Raw genomic sequence first — 21,118 nt, forward strand, 5'->3', positions numbered from 1 at the left:
GCTCGGCTCCCGCAGGGGGACGCGGCGCGGTCGGGCAGCCGGGCTCGGGCCGCGCCGCCCTGCCCTGCCCCGCCCCGGGAGAACCCGAGCTGCGCTGAGACGAGGGGAGAAGAGGGGGCGAGATGGCGTCGTGCGTGGGGAGCCGGACCCTGAGCAAGAACGACGTGAACTACCGCCTGCACTTCCGCATGATCAACGAGCAGCAGGTGGAGGACATCACGCTTGAGTTCTTCTACCGGCCGCACACCATCACCCTCCTCAGCTTCACCATCCTCAGCCTCATGGCCTTCGCCTTCACCAGGTGCGCTGCCGCCACGACGATCCCCCTCCCCGCCCCCGGTGCTGCCGGCTCCCAGCCGAAGGGGATTCCCAGGTCAGGGATGGGGAGGGTCCGTGCCCGGCCCCAGGCCGGGCACGGGCAGCGCGGTCCCTGCCGGGGCCAGGCTGTCGGCAGGGCCAGAGCCGGGCCGTTCCCTCCGGGCGGTCCTGGGCCGGGTGTGCCGGAGCCCCGTGCGCGGGAGGCCCATGTTTGGAGAGCGGGCATCCTCTCCTCCTTCCCAGAGCTGCTGTCCTCCCCACTGCAGTTCCTGGGAACTTGATGATAGTTTCGAGGCTCTCTGTTGAAGTCTTTACTAAAATGCATTTCAAGTAGTTGCCAAAAATGGCTTTTACTGGGCTATCAAGTGGCCCAGCAGTGACATCACTCAAGCAGATGATCTACAAGCGTGCAGTAGACGGGAGTGTTGTGTAGCATCATTTCTACACAGCACTGTCTGTGGCCAGTCACAGGTCGGCTTAGGCCCTGGCACCGATAGGATTAGCCACATCCTTTCCACACTACAGGGAAAGCTCTGTGGGCATCGCCCCTGCAGTCATTCATGGCAATACTGCTAGGAATGGACACAGTCTTTTTCAGGAGCCTTGTCTGAAAGCAAAGGGTATAGCAGTGCAGTCTGATGAGTATCTTGCATGTTCTTCTAAGTTGTACATACTTGTTATTGCCTCCTACTGAATGGGGTTGTGAAGAGGATTGCACAATCCTCCTTTAGAGTAAATTGTGCAGTCTATAGGGAAACAGTGATCCCTGGGAGATTTTGACTGAGTAGTGCATCATGTTTGGGGCTCATTTAAACTTTTGTGGCGTTGTGTGCACACAATTGTGGACTTCAGTGGCCTTGTTGCTTAAACTTACCATTAGATGTAAGAAAATCAGGATTTATCCCTAGGCCTCATGTACAGTTCAGTGTATAATCTTATATTTCATTCTAAGAATCCAAATGTATAGTTTTTATTAGCTGTGGAAATAATGGTGAAGCCTGGCTTGAGCTGAGACAGAAGCATAAGGAAATGTAAAATAGAGTAACTGCAAATGGTCTGAGGAGTGCCTTTTCTTGTTTCATCTTATGCATAGCCCCAAGGAAGATATTTTTGAACACATCTCTTGTTCTACTTGGATCCCTTCTTAACTTCTAAATCAGAGACATGTTTCTGTGCTTTGCTACCATGTTTAATTACAGACCTTGCTACAAGTGCTCCTCTTGTCCTGTCTCCCCTCACCAGATCACTTTTCCTTCCAAAGGGCCAATTTAGGTCAAACTTGTGAGTTAATAAGATATTCTCATCAAGACATAATTCTGAAGGATTAATGGAACCAATGGCTCACCTTTGGGGAAGGAATTTTGCCAATTCTTTCAAGCAGAGGATGAGTCAAGAGCGATTTCAGAACTATGGTGTTTTCTAGTCCCAAATAATACTGCTTTGCTTCTGGGATGTTGCATTTTTTCAAGAGTACTGCTAGCTCTTCATTCCATTTGTTTTGTTAGCTTTCTAACTCCAGCTTCTTCGGTTTCATTTGCTTCCCTCTGTTTCTCTCTGCCTCACTTCCTGTGTTTAAATGCCAGTTGATTTCTCTTTATGTCTTCTCTGTTTCTCCTCTTCTCAGGTTGTGGAAGCTACTCAGATTTTGTTTTCTCCCTTATCCCCCTTTTGCTGATTCCAACTATTGTAGGAGTTTCCTAAATCAGAGTGCTGCCTCCATGCCTTATTTGGGACAGTACCCAAATTGTATCCAGTCTTTGAGAAACTGGGGGAGGGGAGATATTTCCTTACGTGCCTACAGCGTGTGCTCCTAGGTCTGGTCGTTCTGCTTCCATCAGCTTATTGCCTTGAGTCTCCAGTGACTGTGTTCATTTTTCCACCTCCTGAATGCAAGGCACTGTAGACTTCCCACTAAGGTGTCACAAGTGATTCTTTGCTTCTCCTGTGCTGTCAGTTGTTCCGTAGCTCTCCTGGTCAATTTATTAAGCAGGGGATTTTCTATGATAAATTCCTACTGATGTTGTTAAGTAAAATTTGTTTTTTCAGGAACTTCATGAGAGGAAATTCCGCTTCCCTTAAAGTCTTTCTTGTCACTTCTGTACTTCTTTTGTGTCAGAGAAACTTGAAAAATGCTTTTCCCTTGTATATACTAAGCCATAATGTGGAGTTTCCCTTAGGATCACTGAGAGCAGCTGATACTGTCTTTGAGCTGACAGATAAGGGTGAAGCTGAACTTCAGATAGCAGTAATTTTCAGGTAGCAATAATAATAATAATTTAGGAAAAGAAATGTGTGTTTCATTGCACTTGAACAAAGTGGGGAATAGAGGGTGTTCTGTTCTTTAAAGCACATCCTTCTAGTAGTTCTGACAATGGCTGCAGCTGCCTTGGTTATTTCCTGCTGAATGAGCCAGACACAGGCTCCCCTGCTTCTACTCTGCACCTTGGAGCAGAGGCATGGAGTGGCTGTAGCCTTCCCTGTCCTCCTCTACCCTAGAGAGAGTGATGTGGCCTTCTCTGAGCCCAGAGGCAACCAGCAGGAGGGCAGGTGAGTGCTGGAGGGGATATTTTGTGGGATACAACAATAGGACTGAGAAAGGTGACAGATTAGTAGCTGCTCCCATGAAGTTTCAAGGGTTTGTGGAAGCAGGAGTAAGACCTATGAGGATGTAGGGCTGTTGTCTTTCATGTACCTTATTTAATGGAATTGATTAAACTGGATTATTGTACATTTAGATTTGCTTGAGTTTATGGAAGATTTCTCCCCCACCTCCGCCCCCAGTCCAAATTTAGTGTTGTAGCTATTTTTAACTCCGTTGAATATTCTTTTTTTTTCCTTTTTCTTTATGATGTAATAACTTATTAGTTGACGTTTTTGTAATGTGCAAGTGTAATGTAGTGCTCTCAAGAAGACCAGGAGAGAGAGAAAGATTATGTGCTTTATTTTTTATTACTTCTTCTCTAAAAAGTCACAGAATTGAAATATACCATGATAAAGTGGGTTAAAATTGAGAGAATTCTCATCTGTCCTCCCACACAAGCATTAGAAACCTTGTTTTTACTGCATGAATGCTTATATTTCAAAATCAGCTTCAACATTTATGGGGCTGAATGAGGAGATGATTTAGCACATTTTCCTGATTGCAACTCGTCGTAATTGTGTCTTTCCTTTTGGCATTCCTCAAAATAGTTTTTTCGGGCAAACACTATACTAACTAGTGCACAGCAGTGAGTTTCTTGCTCTCACCTGTTCTTACCTGCTTCTGGCAAGGAGATTGGATGTCTGTCCCTTTTGAAATGTATCTGCAAGCCAAAATGAAATGCCTTTGCCACCCACTTGGAATGAAACACAGTTTAACACTGCATACAACATCTTTGGTGATTTTGGGGGTAGTGCCAATATGACTTGGACAGCTTTCCTGAAGCTGAGTAGTACTCCGAATCCTGATACGCAAAGGTGAGTCATCTCAGCTGTGCAACAATTAAGTGATGCGATCACAGTGTCACTTCTTTCTTGGCCATGATGAATTGATGTTATGTGACTCTCATTATTTGTTCTCTCTTAAAAAATAAATATTCATCCTCTTGGTGGCAGCCATGACAGCACATTTGTATGTGTTGTTTGCCTGCGTTAAAAGAGGAATATGGTTTTGCTGTCTGAGCCATCAGAGCCTGAGACGCTGGCTAGGAAGTGCACTGGATGGCATGAGGCTCTTGGGATTGCCAGGGGAGCCACAGTTAAGCTCTGGAACCTGGGGTTTATAGCTGGTGTAAAGTGCCATCCTGTGCAGCATGGCTGCTCGAAAATGACTGGTAAATCTGGACTCAGCTGATTTAAAAAAAAAAAAATGCTGTGGGGAGCCCCAAAGGCCTGCAGAGAAACCATTCATGTTTAATGTATTTTGCCTGCCTGACACAGTGCTTAAATGCCTCACAGTGATGAAAACCTGCTCTGGAGCTCTTAAGGTTCAGTTTTGAGCAAAAGAGAAATAATTTGGCTAAGTGAGAAATATTTTCTACCACAGCAAATATCTAATGTGGAGAGCATTTATGCTGTCATGGGTTCTTTACTGAACCATCCAGAAATTTGACAGATAATCTGCCAGGAAGACCTTTGTCCCTCTAAAGTTTGCTGGGAATTTTTTATTAGCATGTGGGGAATAAGTAAAAAGGAATATAGTTAAATAGATAAACTAATCCTAAATACATGAAAATTACCCAGATAGTAAAACTTTAACTTCAATTGTAGTGGATGATACATTATGAAATGGTAGTTGTTAGTACTATGATAGTCTGAAGTTTGTTTCTCTTTGTATTACTGAAGTACCCCAGAAGCTTTCTGCTGGTTAGAAGACTTGGGTGAGGGTTAATCTTGCTGCTATACACTGTATTCTACCTACCTAAAAAAGAAGAGCTTAGTCAAGTTTGCCTTGGCATTCCAAACTGAATTCTTAAGTCTGTCCTCTGGCCGTAATATGACAGTAGCAGAGATAATACCAGCTATTTTGTTCAGAGCTTTGGCTTAACAGATCTAGAAGCAATTAATATTTTTCCTTGGCTCTATTAAGTTTTGCTATGTCTCTGTTACAGATTCTAAGCTGTATATTCATTATTTCCAAAGGCTGATTATAGTCATTGTTTTTGCCCTCTCTGCACTCACCTCAGGCATTTGGCATTGGGAATAGCAAAGGGAAATGAGTTGCGAGTACCACCAAAACAGCAGAGAGAAACCTAGGAATTGCATCCAGGCTTCCAGAGATTTTAGTTTAGGTCTGTTTGCTGTGTAAAAGTACTTTTGATGATGTTTCTGTGAACATTAAAGCAGGAAGATTTTCTCACCTTGTGTTAAATTTAGTCATTGCTTCTACATAAACTTCTAACAATGCTTATGGCTTGCATGTGTTGATTAAATATTTAACTCTCTTGTAAGAAAGGAACACCCAGAAGTGTAGTGTGAAAATCATTCAGTGGAGTTACTATCTTAACTGTTATATAATCAGCATGCATATTTTTTATATTTAATTTCCATGTAGTCTTTATTTGAATAATATATCTTCAGAGCCTTCTGGCTTCATCCTCATAATGTACTTGACCACTGTTGTCTGTCTCTTTAGGGATGATTCTGTACCAGAGGATAATATTTGGAGGGGTATCCTCTCTGTGATTTTCTTCTTTCTAATCATCAGTGTTCTAGCTTTTCCTAATGGTGAGTAAGGTTTACACAGTTTGTACTTCACTTTTTTTTTTTTCACATGTGAATTTCTCCTTATTGCCACTATATTTTGATTTTTATTTAAATACCAATTTTCAGTGTACTTTTTCTTTACTCTTTTGAATTCCTTTATGTTAAGTCTAAAAATGTTTTGCAGTCATACTGAGCAGAGATAACAGTAAAATGTGTTATTTATAGCTTGCCTGTGTTTAACAGGGAAGTCAGGTTCTCAGAACTGGTGTCCTATTTGCAGATGTGCAGTTGCAGCTCAGATTGCTGAGTAATGATGCTAACAGACCCTTAAATAATGTCTAAAAGGACTCTGCCTCAGTGTTTTAACAGAAGTGTAATTCTGAAAATTCTCAGAGACAACACCTTACATACAGCACCTTACCAGAAGGTAGTGAAAGAAATGGTCTAAGTCATATTAAAATGCAAAACCACAGTTGCTCAGTAGAAGGTTAAGTTGGACAAAAGTTTTGGTAGTTGTGTGAGGAGCAGAAAGTGCAAAAAGGTAAACAAGTTTGTGTGTGAATTCTGTGGATGAAATGCTTCTACCTGGTTTGCATGTTTTTGGTTTTGGTTTTTTTAATTATTATTTTTCATTATTGCTGTCAGCAGAATCACGATTCTTGTGTCAAGTCTAAACTATCTCACGATTGGCAGCGTTCAGGAAGAAACCGATTGTGGTCAGGGCAGCTTTGTACTTCAGAGGTGGCTGTGTTTTTTCCATATGTTAAAAATCCTTAATCCACACTTTCCACTAAGTATTCTCTGAAAAACTGAATGCCAGAGAAAAATGAGCTTTGTGCATACAGTGGTAAACAGTCCTCAGTGTGTGCTGAAAATATTTTTCAGCCACTTCTTACTACCTAAATGTACGTTTCTGATTTAGAGTTTTTCCAGTTTCATCAGACTTACCTTCTCTGCTCTTCCTATTAACTGAGAGGTTTTTAATCTAATAAATCAGTTTGATCACTGGCTCTAAAGTAAAGAATATGGACACTGGTAAGGAGCATAGGTATTTTACTTCTTGTCAGATATCTATGATACTCAGTTTGGAAGCTTCAGGAGGCCTCTTTGGTAACATTTCATGTTGGTCTGAAGGCTCAGCACCATGTATCTTTGGTAACACGCAGAAATCGGTATATTTTTACTTAATTGGGAGCAAGTTATGTGTGACCTGTAGTCTAGAAACCAGGTCAGGAGATCCCCAGGTGACACTTGAGATGTGGTGTCTGCTGAACAAACAGCATTCTACTGTTTTGAAAACAACTCCATAAAAATAGTGGAAAATTTTGTCTACACGCTACTAATTGGCAGTCTCCTTTTTGCACTCCAAAATCTGCTATTACTTTTTTTTTTAACATAGCTGCCCCAACTTTCAGGTGTATTTCATAGTTTGATGGAAAACTGATCTGTGCTCATACCAAATCCTCAGATGAGATATACTAAAAAATAAATTTTGTGGTTCTTATTGACTGGCTTCTAATAAGCTTTTGGTTTTACTGTCCACAGGACCCTTTACACGTCCTCATCCTGCAATATGGAGGATGGTTTTTGGTAAGTTTAAGATATGTTTTTGACTTTTTCACTGCTTCTGCAGGATCTGCCATTTTCTGATAAAATGGAATTATCACAAAACATAATTGTGCATCAAGCCTCTATGAAGCTTCTCCTGCATCTGAGCAGTTGCTTAAAATCTATTCATAGTTGTGTTTGGGAATGTCATTGTAATTACTGCGTGTCAGGATGGTGTAAACTGAATCATCAAAAAGAGATCATTCATTCTGATACTGTTTTAATCCTGTTTGTTTGTGCTTCCTAATCTCCTTCCCCCACACCTTTCCTACTGCCATCTCTTCCAACCCCAGAAAGGTTTGGCATTTTTATAGCTACTGCATATACTATCTGACTTCTAAATCCAATCAAGTAGGGTGCTGCTTTTCATTATTGGCAAAATATGCTCTTACTTTATATGCTTATTAAATCGTGCCATTGTATGGCTTAACATACCTTTATTAATATTTTAACGTATATATTCATATTCTTAACTTATAATTTCATTAAAAGTACCTGTAAATATCAGTCGCGTTCGTAGTTTGGAAGATAGTTCTATTAACTGCAGAACTAACAAAGTGAAATCCTGCTCCTTAAATACCTGAATTACACAGCAAAACTGTAAGGAGTTTCATTTTTAAATAATTCATGGTTCACAGAGCATATCCTAGACTGCATATGTGCAGAGAATTAGGCACATCTGATTTAAAAGCTGATCTGTTTATTTTTAAGGATACTGAATGTTTCTCTCTCCTTATATAGCTAAAAATAAGTAGCCTCTCAAAGTAGCTGATTAGTCATCTGTTGACATTGAGAGGGTATTGCTAACTAGATAGTACTCGTTAAAGAATCCTGCTTCTTGGAAGTTTGGGAAACTCAGGTCCTACTGCTCATTTGTGGTTTCAGCAAATGTAAAGTAAAAGGTCATTCTCAATGTTGATGCTGTCAGAGCTTGAGCCCTTGTACTTTTGGAAAAAGGCTGCACACAAAACCAAGAGCAACATTTTCCATGTGTAGTTCTGCTTCTTCTGGCATGGTTCATTTAGCCATGCTTCAGTTCTCAGACCTGTTCAGTAGGTAAAAGGAAGGAGTAGCATGTCCTCCACATTTCGAGATGCACCCTCACCTGTAGGCTGTGCTTCTTGCAGCAGTGTGACACTGGTTTATCTGATGTATTTTTAGGAGGGACTGCAGAGGACTGTTTGTGAGTACTTGAACAAAAGTTGCTTTCTAGCATAAAGTGGGGATTATTAACACATGAGTTCTGGTTATAGTTTAAAATACCATTTTAGAATTGCTGTAGTTTATTTTGGATGGCAGATACTAAGTTTATTTGCATTAATCTTTCTGCCTTTCATGACAAAGCTGCAGGATACGAGTAAGTTCGAGACTGCGGAAATAGTGTTTATATGCCTCTTCCAAATGTGCTCTTGGATATTGGTGAACCTGTGAATATTGTAAAGATATGCTCCCAACAACAGCTTCATCTACCCACGGGTCTGTAACCAGGACTCAACTTGTAACAAGTTTTTCTTTTTAAAAAAAAAATCCATATTCAGGCTTTGAGAGGAGAGAACTGGTACTCCCAAATGCAAGTGTTTAATAATTTATAATGGTGAGAAAATAAATAATCATATTTATCTTTAAAAGCTTCAAGCAGTGAATTTTCCAGCTCACAAAAGTAACTCAAACATGCATTAGTTTATATTTATAATTACTTTTTATTACCAGCACAGCTCAGAATTGCCAGATGGCATGATTAAATTGATCTTTGTGTTGAAATCTGCATATAGGCATTAGACATGCATTAGTTGAGACCAAGAATACTTAAAGCAAAGAGGCAGAGCTAATCCAATCGTGGATCCTAATGTATCTCTTACTAAAGAGCTTCCTGATTACAGACTTGTACTACGTGTCTAAACTGATTAGACTGATTTTGTTTTGATTAGGTTCATGCAGTGGAGCATATATTGTATCACTTCTCCCAGGAGGTGATATGAAGGGCTGTGTGCTCAGAGATCTGACTTGTCTCTTCAGCTTTTTTGCATGTAGCTGCTTTATAGAAACTCATCTGTGCAAACTGGGCACATGTAGAGCAAGTTTGAAAGCAGCTTTTTGGACTCTCTGTGTTCCAAGGAGGTTTGTGAGTGAACATGATTTTAAAGCTGAGTCTTTTTGCAGGTCTCAGTGTGCTCTATTTTCTGTTCCTGGTGTTCGTGCTCTTCCTTAACTTTGAGCAGGTAAAAGCAGTGATGTACTGGCTGGATCCTAATCTTCGATATGCCACAAGGGAAGCAGATATTATGGTATGTATCCATGGCACTTATTGTACATTTTGGCTACGTCAGGCATATTTTACCTGAGTGGAAAGGGATAAATCTGAATTTGCTGGCATCAGCAATGCAAGTTTGTGCCTATACTTGACAGAGTCAACGAGCCCTTTGTGTCACCTACTGTTTATTTACATTGAAATTAACTGATGTGAAAAAAAGCTTTTTTTTTCTAATGCAGCTGTTCAGATGAGTGTGCAATTTGAAATGGGATATGTGTTTACAGTGAAGTGACTTTGGATTCCTTTAAGTAATAGATATGAGCCTGGATACTGAAAAAAGACTTAGCAAGGTTGTACCTAAATGCAGCCTCTATGGTGTGTGTGTCCCAGATCATTGCTGCTGCAATGCTGCACTCAGAGAACTTGGGTCTTGCCTTGTTGCTCTGAGGTTAGTACATGACTGGCATGCTACAGAGTATGTGGAAATGCAGGTACAACAACTGCAGGATTCTGCTGCCTTCCAGTCACTCAGCTGAGCACTGATGCTGTTACCATTGCGAAATTACTTCCATAGACCTTAGTATGGAGTGACATGGAAAGCCAGGCTTGTTCTTCTGCCTATTGAGCAGCTTGCGAAAAGTTTTCCTTACAGAGAACATTCCCCCTCAGGTGGGGACACTAGCACAGGGAGCTGAGGTTTGAAAAGGAGGCCTGGGAGAAGTATGTGAGTTACGTTGGGAGGCAGGCAGAAGACAGTGTGAGCAGTTGGGCACCAAGAAGAAGAGGATTACTGCATGGGGAGGCAAGAGTTGCCACTCTTGTCTTCCTCACTATTCCATCAAATTACTGCTCACCACCTGACCAGCATGCTCCCTTGCCCTTGGGTTTGGGCATCTGGCCACCATGATCACCTGTTGTATAGTCTTATAGGGTTCATGCCTCGTGAGTGAGGAAATACTCTGGTTGTCTTTCGCACAGAGCAATTTACTGCATGTGCCAACCACTGCACAGCACCTCATCAGCAGTGGCTGCAAACTGTAACACATAATCAGGAGTGGAAATATTTACAATGCAGTAAGCTTACGTTAATGAATTGATAGTGATAGGCAGGCTCCTTACCTGGAAAATTCAGGCACTGCTGATCAGCTGATCAGCCGTACAGATTGTGCAACTCCAGCACGTGAAGTAGGGCCGTGACTTTCGGTTCTGCAGGAGACCTGTGGTGATGACATGGGCAGCTTGCTCCTAGGGTGGTGGGAGGACACATGGCTAAATGGAGCCTGAGCATGGGTGTTAGTGATGTTGCTGAGCAACAAGATGGAGCTGAGACGAGGAGTCTGTTGATAAGTCAGGTTCACCTGGCTCTCCTGTCATTTAAGTTAGAAATAGATTCAAGTCACGGGAGGACTAGTATTACTACTGGCACAGAACCACAGTACAGCAGATTCCCCAACTGTAGCAATCAGCGGAAACTTACTCTGTGCTACTTTGCAATCCTGATATTGTCACTTAAAGTTGGAGCAAATTAAAGTGCAACTATAATGAAGGTTGCAGCTTGGTTGCTTGCACAGAACCGGCAAAATTACTTTGGTATAAAAGAAAGTTCAACACATTTTGCTGTGTGGCTGGCAGAGCTGCAGCCGAAAAGATGAGATAGAGAGGAAAAAAGCCCCAGTACAAATAAAAGCAAAAAAGCAAAAGCCTTGGAAAAAAACTTGCTTTTGGAGTAACCTCATTGTGCTCACTCGTCATAGATATCATGGTGTAGCTAGGAACCTGTACCTTCTGTGGTGCCCTTCAGGCTTCTCCTGCTGGCAAATGAGCCCATTTCAGTTCTTTTGGGTACATGCACTAAAGCTGCAGGTTTGCCATCCTTAGAACAGGTGGTGCACCTTTCTCTGAAGGACCAGCAGCATAGGCATGCACCAGAAGCAATACCGTGCTTTCATTTCAGGGAGCACCAGCAGTAAGGGTTTTATAGTGAGATTTAACTGCCTGCTGATAGAAGGATTTGTGTGACAGTGTGCATTCTTCTCTTTGTGGTCGCCTGGATTCAAATCTTTCTCTACATCTCCGTTTTAGCTTGATCAGGATTTGTTTGTATGGGATTAGCAATAGTTCTGGCCTGAAAGAGAATTCTTGGTTTAACGGTGTTGAGTGGTGCCATGTTGTCACCTGCAGATGGCAATGTATATTTTAGCAGGATTGGAGACCAGAGGTTTTTAAATGTGTGTTTCCTGTTAGGAATAGTTAATCCCAGTGACACAACAGAATGCCACAGCTGCAGCCTCCTGATGGCATACAGATTTTATTTCTTGTTGGGCAGTGTTTTCTTTCACTTGCTGTACAACATGTTGAGAGAACCTATTTCCTTTGTTATTGGAGACTAGAATATTAATTAATATTCTTAAGGAATCTGTCACTCATCTGTGACAACACAGTTGCAAGCTCCCCTTGATTTTTTTTTTAATTTTTTCAATTCAGGCCTGTGACTGAACTTCCTCAATATGAATGGGTTCTGGAAAATTGCTTTCATGAGGAAAATAATACACAAAAGATACTCAAGTAACCACTGATACAAGTAACATTACATCACAAACTGGTGAGGATTAGCCACTGATGAGCCACATCTGAATACCAGACAGCATCAAAATGGGGAAAGAGAGTTATTTCAAATCAAGACTCCAAAGAAGGGTTTTATTGTTTTGTTGTTGCTGGTTTTATTGTTATTGATTTTACTGTTCTTGCTGTTTCTCTATCACATAAGAAATATATGCTTCTTCAGGCACCAGGATCTATTGTATCTCCCTTTAAATTAGAGCTGTACTGTGATGGCACTGAGTCTTAATACTGGAAGTTTTCTGGCAGAGTTTAGAAGGACAAGAAAACAAATAATGCTTATTTTAATACCCGTTTAATTTCAGATTTGTTGCACTAAATAGAAAGATGTTTCTTCATCCTAGTTTTTCTGAAGTTGTGTGTTGATTGAGTATTTTTGTTGGGTTTGGGTTTTTTTGGTTTTTTTTTTTTCATAACAGGAGTATGCAGTGAACTGTCATGTTATCACCTGGGAAAGAATCCTTAGCCACTTTGATATATTTGCTTTTGGACATTTCTGGGGCTGGGCTATGAAGGCTTTGCTGATCCGCAGCTATGGGCTCTGCTGGACTATCAGCATCACCTGGGAGCTCACTGAGGTAGGCCATCCTTGTGTCTTAATTGTAAGCAAATGTATGAGATGTGTTCTTGTGGGAAGTGTGGACGTTACTAGAAGGATGACTCTCTAGTCCTCAGCATAGATTTACATTTTAAGCCTTATAAACCAGGTGCTGAGTAATTGATGCAATTGAATTAGTAGACAACAGCAAGCTGGGTTTTAGGTAAGTGGCTTATTATTGCTTGAATGGGAGGGAGATCTAGGCCAGCCTGTTGGTGCCATTCATAATTTATTTTTCTGCTGTTAGGGAGATCATGCTACTTTTGCTACTTCAGGTATTTCCTGATTCAGAGCAACTGTTCTCCTTTTTCACTTTGCAATATCTGTGGTCTACTGTCGTGATCCCCTTACCCCACATACAACAGGATTACACATTGTGTATAGTCATGCATAATGTACAAGTGAAATGCAATTGGGGATTAACACCTGAATTTAGTCTTTAAAATCAGTTTTCTGTAAAGCTTGCCGTCTTGAGAATGCTTGCCTCATCTGACAAAGCTTTTATAATTCAGAAACATAAGGATTTATTTGTCTAAAATTAAACTTCTGGGTTTCAAAATACTGCTGCCATGAGTTCCTCTTCAAAACATGTTTTTGTTCTGTGGCATTGAAGGGTATGCCATTTTCTAAGTTATTTTGAAATCACTTAAGATTGGGATTTCACAAGTACCCATCTGCAAAAAAATAATTTTTCTAGTTATTATATTCATATTTTCGCTCTGGAAAAGAATGTATTTGGATTTGTTTCACTTGTGCTGTTATTGTGCATTTGATCATCACACAACCATCGAGTGTTGTGTGTTGTCGACACACCACATGGAGTGTCTTCCCCTTGTTGAAAGGCAGATTATTGGAACAGACAGTGTGTTGGATAAGGTTCAACATATGGATATGTTATCACCACTCAAATGGATTTTTGATGAATTAGACAATTCAGGAGAGTAATTTGAAACCTACAGAAGTTGTCAGGGCAATTACATAGGGATTTAGCTGTGCATCTCCTATTAGCATTTATGGATTACAGCTGACTCCCCATTCTGAAATGGGAAACTTGGCTCATGCTCCATACTGTAGGATTAAAGTTGGGATGCAGGCAGACCTTGGTCTCTCATTCTGAGAAAGCATCTAACACCTTAGAGGTGATCTGGCTAACACCCATGCTCTGGGCTTTGCTGCCTTACATTCTGTAATTTCTGGTGGTTTTGGTTGGGTTATCGTAGACTGAGATTTGTAGCCTATTGTCCCTTTTAGGTTAAATTAGTTAAAAACATGAAAGGGAAACTTCAGCAGGAAATGAACAACATTATATTGCTTGGGTCCTGAAGAGAAATTCAAGTTTTCTTTTTTCCAGGTTGAAATTCATATAACCTTGTCAACGTAAAACAAGTGATTTTGATATGCTTTTGCAAGAGTTTTCTAAGGAGCTGTCATTGCCAATAATAGTCACTGTAATGTGCTATAAATGGATCAGTATTCGTTCTTGCTCTATACAGAAAACATTCTTCTTGTTCCTTTTCCCGCATCTGACTTTTTCAATATTTTATTTATACATCTGTTAGTAAAAGATACTTTATTATAAAATCATATCAGTAATCTTCCACGGAAAGAGTCTGTGTGCACTGACTGACAAAAGTTGTACTGTTTCTGTGGAGGTAAGAATATACTTTAATTTGCTATGTATCTCCTTGAGTGTTCCAAAGAGACTGCTTAACACATGGCTGTCTTGATTTCCAGTCTATAGCTAAAATTTTCTAATATTTTTTTTTGTTGCAGCAATTTTTTTCATAAAATAGAGTGTACAATTATTTTCTCTTAAAGGAAAGCAACTGAATCCATTTCTAGTTCTTGGTAAATTATATTTATATCTTATTTTAACTCTGGCCGGTTGTTCCCCTCACTCCATCAGTAATGTAAAGTCACCAAATGTATCTCTAAGTACATTTAATTGCCTTACTAATGCCTCATAGTGATTTTCAGTTGAGTATTCTGAAAGGAGCGGATTGCTCCAGAGGTAAATGATTTGCGCACTTTCCAGAGGAAATCTTGAAGGCATGGGATATGTTTTGATACATTCAGGTGGTGTCAGCTCTTCAGTCTAATAATGTTTTTTTCTGGCCTGTTTTCCAGTATCTTCATCATAAAAGTGCCTTCATTGTTATAGTGCTTAGCAGAGACCAAGCAGGAAGGCAGAGTGGAACGTCCTCTTAAATTCTTGACACAATCTGGATCGAGTCTAGCAGCAAAGCTTGTAGAGTCTGAATTGTTGGTGAACTCCTTATCTTTTAGAGTCACTAAATTTAGATGAAAATAATAAATGAAAGATAGGGTTTTGAAAAAGAACAAGTATTTAGTCCTGAACACCAACATGCTTAAGTACTGACTGTTGTTACAAGTGCATCCATTCCACTTACCGCTGTTGCTGGTTTAGAAAACATACTTCTTGAAACTATTTAGCAGAAGTAAAACAAAGATTCTTTTCAACTTACTTTTAAAGCACAAACCACCTTATTTCCTCCAAGAAATGCAGTAGTTCTGCTTGTTTCACGCATTTCTATGAAGGTTCTGTGTATCATCTTTGAGAGGCCAAGAGCTGCATGATATCCTTATATACAGCATAGCCCCAACAGGAAACCGTGAGAAGGAAACCTCTGATATCTTGTGTGGTTCTGTCCAAGGCCTTCTGAAGTTAAAGGAAAGATGTCTGTCAGATTTCAGTGGTTGTGGCTTATGCCATTGAAGTATTCTGTGTACTGAAAAGCTGATTTTTGAATGTGTACTTAAAAAGTGAATTTATATGAATTCTGTGCTGTTCCTCACCCAGAATCTCTTTGCTGTATTCTGTAGCTCTTCTTCATGCACCTTCTGCCTAATTTTGCTGAATGCTGGTGGGATCAAGTCATTTTGGACATCCTGCTTTGTAACGGGGGTGGCATCTGGTTGGGCATGGTAGTTTGTCGTTTCTTGGAGATGAGGACCTATCACTGGGCAAGCTTCAAGTAGGTCTAAATTAAAGCTTGGTAAACATTATGTTCGATGTTATAATGTTAAATTTGTTTCCTTGGGAAATAGACCACCTTCTTTGCTTAAGTAAAATACACGTAGTATAGAAATAGCACGCAATCTACCTGTGCTAACAAGGCTGTAATTTTATTTTAAATGTTAAATATCAATCTCATCATGATACTGTACAGCATATATTTGTAAATATGACTGTATATATAATTTTCCTTTGCAGTCCTAACTTCCAAGCATTGATGCCAATGGAAAATATAATGTAGTAAAGCTATTTGTGTTTTCAGTTAATTTTGTACTTTGAGGAAGGCAGGGAGCAAAACAAATTGTACTTGTTTTCTCATTATACATTTTTTAAACTAGATTTGGGCTCAGCTTGAGGATGCATTAGTGTGGCAATCTGTCAGCACTAGTTGTAATTGTAGAAGAGGCTGATTGTACCTATTCTGTGAATTGCCTTACCCCATTGCTGACCCTCTGAAATAAATGGAGTAATTGCAAAATAAAGAGGTATTTGTTGTGTAAAAGGGCAACAGATTGTGACCTAGTAAGTGTCAGTTCCTAGCTGTCCACATGGTTTCTTCCATAGTTTTTAACATCTCTCCAGCCTTCTTCCCAGCCAGTTGGTAGCAAGCATGGTTATCTGCACATTAGCAGTGGTATAGATGAAACAGATTGAGTACAATGAATTGCCTGAGAGATGGAAAACGAGCTCAAATCTTGACTTCCAAATTTGTACGCCATGTGAATTTCTGTACCGATTTCTTTTCTTGCTCACAAATTTGTTAATTGCTCTAAGCACCATCCAGCCTTTAGTCTCAATTCAGTTTTCCTTCATTTCCATTAGAGTCCATGATCCTTCTGTTTTTAGAGTTCACTGAAAGTTTAAACAGCAGAATATCTATGGCACAACTAGTCTTCACTGTCTTTGTGGAATGATTTTTCCTCACATTCTTTTAAATGCATGAGTAGATTTTTTTATCTTTAATATGAAAGTGCTGCATAAAATTAGAAGCTTTTGCTTCGGCCCTTTTAATTTATTTTTCTCTTTTTTTCATTGAATAAATATAGATCTTAAAATTTAGAAGATATTCTCTCACCCAAGGTCTCTCTAGCCTAAAAGAACACAAATATCAGAAATATCAAATCTGAGTCTCTTTTTTTTTCAGAAGGGCCAGAGAGATAACAGGGTGAAAACTGACTTCTAGCCCTATTAGTCTTCCTTCATAAAAAGAAGCTCTGAGTTTTTGTTAGATTCCCTGTCCTTTGGATGCTGTTGCTCATCTGAATCAATGTTATCAAAAGCAAGAACCAACCAGTAATACATATGTCAGATGAGCCTCCATTAAAATCCCCTTTCAAATTGGAATTTAATAGATTTCTAGCTTTTAACAGTGCTATTGCACCTCTCCAGGAGGTCCACATGCATCTCATATCAGAACAGCAGGGGCTATATGTACTGGAAGTGTAGTAAAATCTGTATCAGAATTTTTAAACGTGTGGAGCCAGCCCTTTATACAATGGATGAATAATGAATCTGACAGATTCTTGAAGGATTGTTGTCAGCGAGCTCTAGCACAAGGAGTCTTTGGGATAACAGTAGTGGCAGCATAGACTAGGAAGAAATATCCTCTAGATTTTCCAAGGGGGTTGCAGAATTTCAATCTTTGTATCTTTCCTTTGTGGAGAGGATGATAAATGTTTTGTAGTTTGTTAGTGACTGAGGATAGAGAAGGGTGGGTTTTTATAGCAGAATAGCACCCTGACTGAAATGCTTAGTAGGTAGTTCCTTAATTCACCCTTGTACATAGTTGTGTCTGTGAAGGTCTCTGCTGTCCATCAAAAAAGTGCAGTTGTTCCAAAACATCAGTAACACGGCTGTTGCTTTTTTTCCCCTTGCATATTCCTTGTATTTACTCCAGCCATTCTTTTTTTCTAGGGACATTCACACAACCACAGGGAAAATCAAAAGAGCTGTACTGCAGTTCACCCCAGCCAGCTGGACCTATGTCCGCTGGTTTGACCCAAAGTCATCATTTCAGAGAGTGGCTGGAATCTATCTTTTCATGATCATTTGGCAGGTAAGAAATAAATTCTGTGGCCTCAAAGCTGCCATCAGCTCAGTTACTTGTTGGCTATGTTAGACTAGAAAATATTCTAATGCAATGTAGGTCTGTCATTGAAATACACAATTAAATGAACTGATAATACACAATTGGTCAGGATATTGCTCAGAGAAGTTTCACAATAGTTCATGAGTGTAATTGCAGAACCTATGGAAGAACCCAATACAGGCCATCAGATTGCTCTTCCCAACTGATACAGATTTAAAAACTGCTAGACAGTGGGGGCTTGAGATGGTGGATTTTTAATTTATTTTGGTTTTGTTGTGTTGATTGGGGGATTTTTTGGTTGTTTGTTTTGTTTGGGGTGGTGGTTTTGGTGGTTTTTTTTTTACTTTCCCATTGACTGCTGAATGGATCAGTGATGCTCAGGATACTGGCCTTGACGCTGTAACATGTCCCAACTGCTTTGGTACTTCATCATGAAAATAAAACTAAAACTTTTTTAATTTTTTTTTTTTTACTTTGCTAATTTAGTTTTTAAAAGGAGATTTTAAAAATTTTTTTTAATGTGTGATCTCTTCTGCTTCTCTCCCAAAATTGCCTTTGTCATTCATACCCGATTTAGGATATGAAAGTTTTCAAGACCTCTGCAGTGTGAATGAGTGTCTGGTCCCTTAATTTGTTTCTGGAAAGATAGCAAATACTTTCGTAGAGGTGTCTAGGGCAGAGTTATTTGTTTTACTTGTATATTCCTTGCTTGTCCTAGAGCAGGAGTCTTAGACTCTTGAAATGTTCAGTCTAACCAGCAGGGTTATAGTAGAGCATAAATAGTTTTCCTTCCATGTTTTAGTTTCTACATTAATCTTTGCACATTTTCTGTAGTAATTCATTAGGAGTCATGTAAGTTGGACACTATTAACCACCTTTTTTTTCCCTAGCTGACTGAGTTGAACACATTCTTTTTGAAACATATCTTTGTGTTCCAAGCAAGCCACCCTTTAAGCTGGGGGAGAATTCTCTTCATAGGAATCATTACAGCACCCACTGTAAGGTAATTTTTTTGATGAAGTGGTTTTTTTCTTCATTTTAAAGTAGTTTAACTTCTAGGCATCCAAGAACTGCATAGAGTTTGTGAATAAGTATGGCACACTTCAAGAAATTTATGCTTTTGCTACCATGAAAAGCAAAACAATCATATTTTTCAAAAAAATGTATTTTCTCACAAGTAAACTGAGTTAAAATGTATATAAACAATTGCGTTGCCATAGGGATACAGAACTAATCTGTTCCATCTTCTATTTCACGACATCTCCCTGTTTTGTGAGATAGCTGCATATGTTGTCCTTGAGAACTGCTTGTGAAAGTATCCAAGTTAATGAGTCAGGTGCTCACGAAAGTGTAGATGAGGATAAATAGAGTTATTTGTTTTTCTAACAGCTCCTTACTGTGTCTGTCTACAGGAAATATTAGCGTGTTATAAGGAAAGAGAGCAGTAGCATATTGTGAGAACAAAACAGTATATATGCAGCATTAACAGCTGTATAGAAACACTAATCTGCTTTTAGTCATGCATGTGATTTCATGTTATTAGCAGAGTACCTTCTCTCCTTTTCCCATGCCATAGTTGGCAGTAGACAGAATGCACACAAATCTGAAGTTACAGGCAGAGAGTCACATTAAACATCCTGTGAGCTGTCACATAGGTGCACTTTTGAGGGTTTTTTTATGGCACTTGCACACCTGTGGAAGTCTTTATTCTTTAGCAATCCTTGTATTGTTGGAATAATAAGACTTGTCTTCTCGATCTGTCAGTGGAAATCGGAGACTGGGAAAAGGAACTTTGGTTCCACTTCTTTGTAATTCCTCTCTATAAAGTCTTAAAATTCTAGATCATAAAGAATAGGGCAGAATGGTCCCCTGACTGTTTTCAAAATAGTGAGAAATTCTAGTGGTTTTGAGAGGAAAATATGCCGATGGTTAGACCACTCAAATAGGATATAGAATAGCCATATTCAGTTTCTTTCAAGACTTAAACCCACATTTTTCAAGAAAATGCAGTTGTTAATAAAGACAAACTGTGGATAAAGTGGAGGATTCTCTAATTCTTTCAAAGCTGTTGCGCTTTGCCCATAAGAACTGGAAATTCGCTGGAGAAGCAGGAGACAAATTTGTTGCTTTGTTAGCCTACTAGTTTGGGGACTTTCCCAGTCCTCAGTCTCAGGGTTATTTTCTGCGTTGTTTCAAGCTATTTGATCTGTGTGATAATCTGTCCCACTGGAAATGAAGCCATCTGGTAGACATCCAAAATGATTGCATGTGAATTTAACCATCAGCACTTCATTTTCAGTATAGATACATCTGTAACATAAAGTTGTTTTCTAAGTGTAATGACTCTGTGACTTTCAACTGTACTGAAGAATTTTCTTGCTTCCCTCCTCAGGCAATACTATGCGTACCTCACAGATACACAGTGCAAGAGGGTGGGAACTCAGTGCTGGGTGTTCGGGTAAGTGTTCTTGCTGCATTCTTGGAGCACTTGGATAAGAGCTAAGTATGGGTCCAGCACAGGAACAGGCTTTCCATGAAGACAGTCCTTGTCTTGTGTTGGTTTTAATTTTGCAAGTTCAGAGGAAAGGAAAATTATGAATTTGGAGGTAGAACATGGAAAGTGATGGAATGAGTAAGGAGAAGAACAGAAGGAAGACTGGATAAAGCTAGGAGCTCCTTCAGAGTAGCATTGGCCTTGCTACCCATATTCTCAGTCAGGTGAGAAGGATAAAGCTTTTGCCTCTACAGCTGGTTGTAAGAGTAATGTTTCCCAGGCTGTCAAAGTGGGCATTGCTGCAGTCAGCAGAATCACAGCAGAAGACAGTGAAAGAAACCACAGTTACCAACTATTTCTATGGAATGGTGTTATGAGCAATGGTTACCTTGGCTACAATCTCTTTGTCTCTTGGAGTAGATTTTTAAGTGAAGAGTTTGCATGATTGCTTCTGGTGAGAACTTCCTTCACTAGATGGCTTGACTAAACCGTTCTGAAAACCTGAAGCATTGTAAAAGCTTCTAGTAAACAAGCAAAGTAGTAGTGTCCCTTTTGATTTAGGACTTGGAAAGATCCTAAATCATATCTTAAAGAAAAAAGAAAAATTAAGAAACTATTCAAGAAGGTAATTTCTGATGGTAATTATTTTGATTGAAAACAGCCATTTCATTCTCTTTGTCAGGATTAGTGTATATCTTACTTCTAGAGTTGTCTGAACGATTTTCACGTTTTATAGAAGAGTCTATTACTGTTTTAAATTGGAATAGCGTTTCAGTGAGCCATAAAATACTCATATCTAATTTAGAAACAGTGCTTTGGCAAACTTATCTTGCCTTTACTGTTAGTCTTAGGGATGTTAGTTTTAGGAACAGTGTTAGGCTGGAAGGTGTGTTTCCATGTGCGCTACAGCAGTCTAAAGA

General features: G+C 39.7%; 1 protein-coding gene across 4 annotated transcripts in view; it reads left to right on the top strand.

Annotated features, from left to right (window-relative positions):
• The first annotated feature begins 64 nt into the window (after positions 1-64).
• PTDSS1 (phosphatidylserine synthase 1) overlaps positions 65-21,118 on the top strand; it is a 30,734-nt gene continuing 9,680 nt past the window's right edge. For 2 of the 4 annotated variants that reach the window (XM_017806444.1, XM_017806447.1), the window contains exons 1-9: positions 66-301; positions 5,432-5,523; positions 7,048-7,092; positions 9,271-9,395; positions 12,400-12,558; positions 15,423-15,574; positions 17,530-17,671; positions 18,595-18,707; positions 20,097-20,162. In XM_017806444.1, the coding sequence (XP_017661933.1) occupies positions 123-301; positions 5,432-5,523; positions 7,048-7,092; positions 9,271-9,395; positions 12,400-12,558; positions 15,423-15,574; positions 17,530-17,671; positions 18,595-18,707; positions 20,097-20,162 (1,073 nt within the window). In that variant the 5' untranslated portion in view covers positions 66-122. Of the gene's footprint in view, positions 302-3,703; positions 3,775-5,431; positions 5,524-7,047; positions 7,093-9,270; positions 9,396-12,399; positions 12,559-15,422; positions 15,575-17,529; positions 17,672-18,594; positions 18,708-20,096; positions 20,163-21,118 lie in introns of those variants that run through there. The other 2 variants (XM_017806445.1, XM_017806446.1) reach the window with 2 other exon arrangements.

Source organism: Lepidothrix coronata, unplaced genomic scaffold (assembly GCF_001604755.1).
Source record: "Lepidothrix coronata isolate B3197 unplaced genomic scaffold, Lepidothrix_coronata-1.0 Scaffold15, whole genome shotgun sequence".
NCBI classification, from domain to species: domain Eukaryota; kingdom Metazoa; phylum Chordata; class Aves; order Passeriformes; family Pipridae; genus Lepidothrix; species Lepidothrix coronata.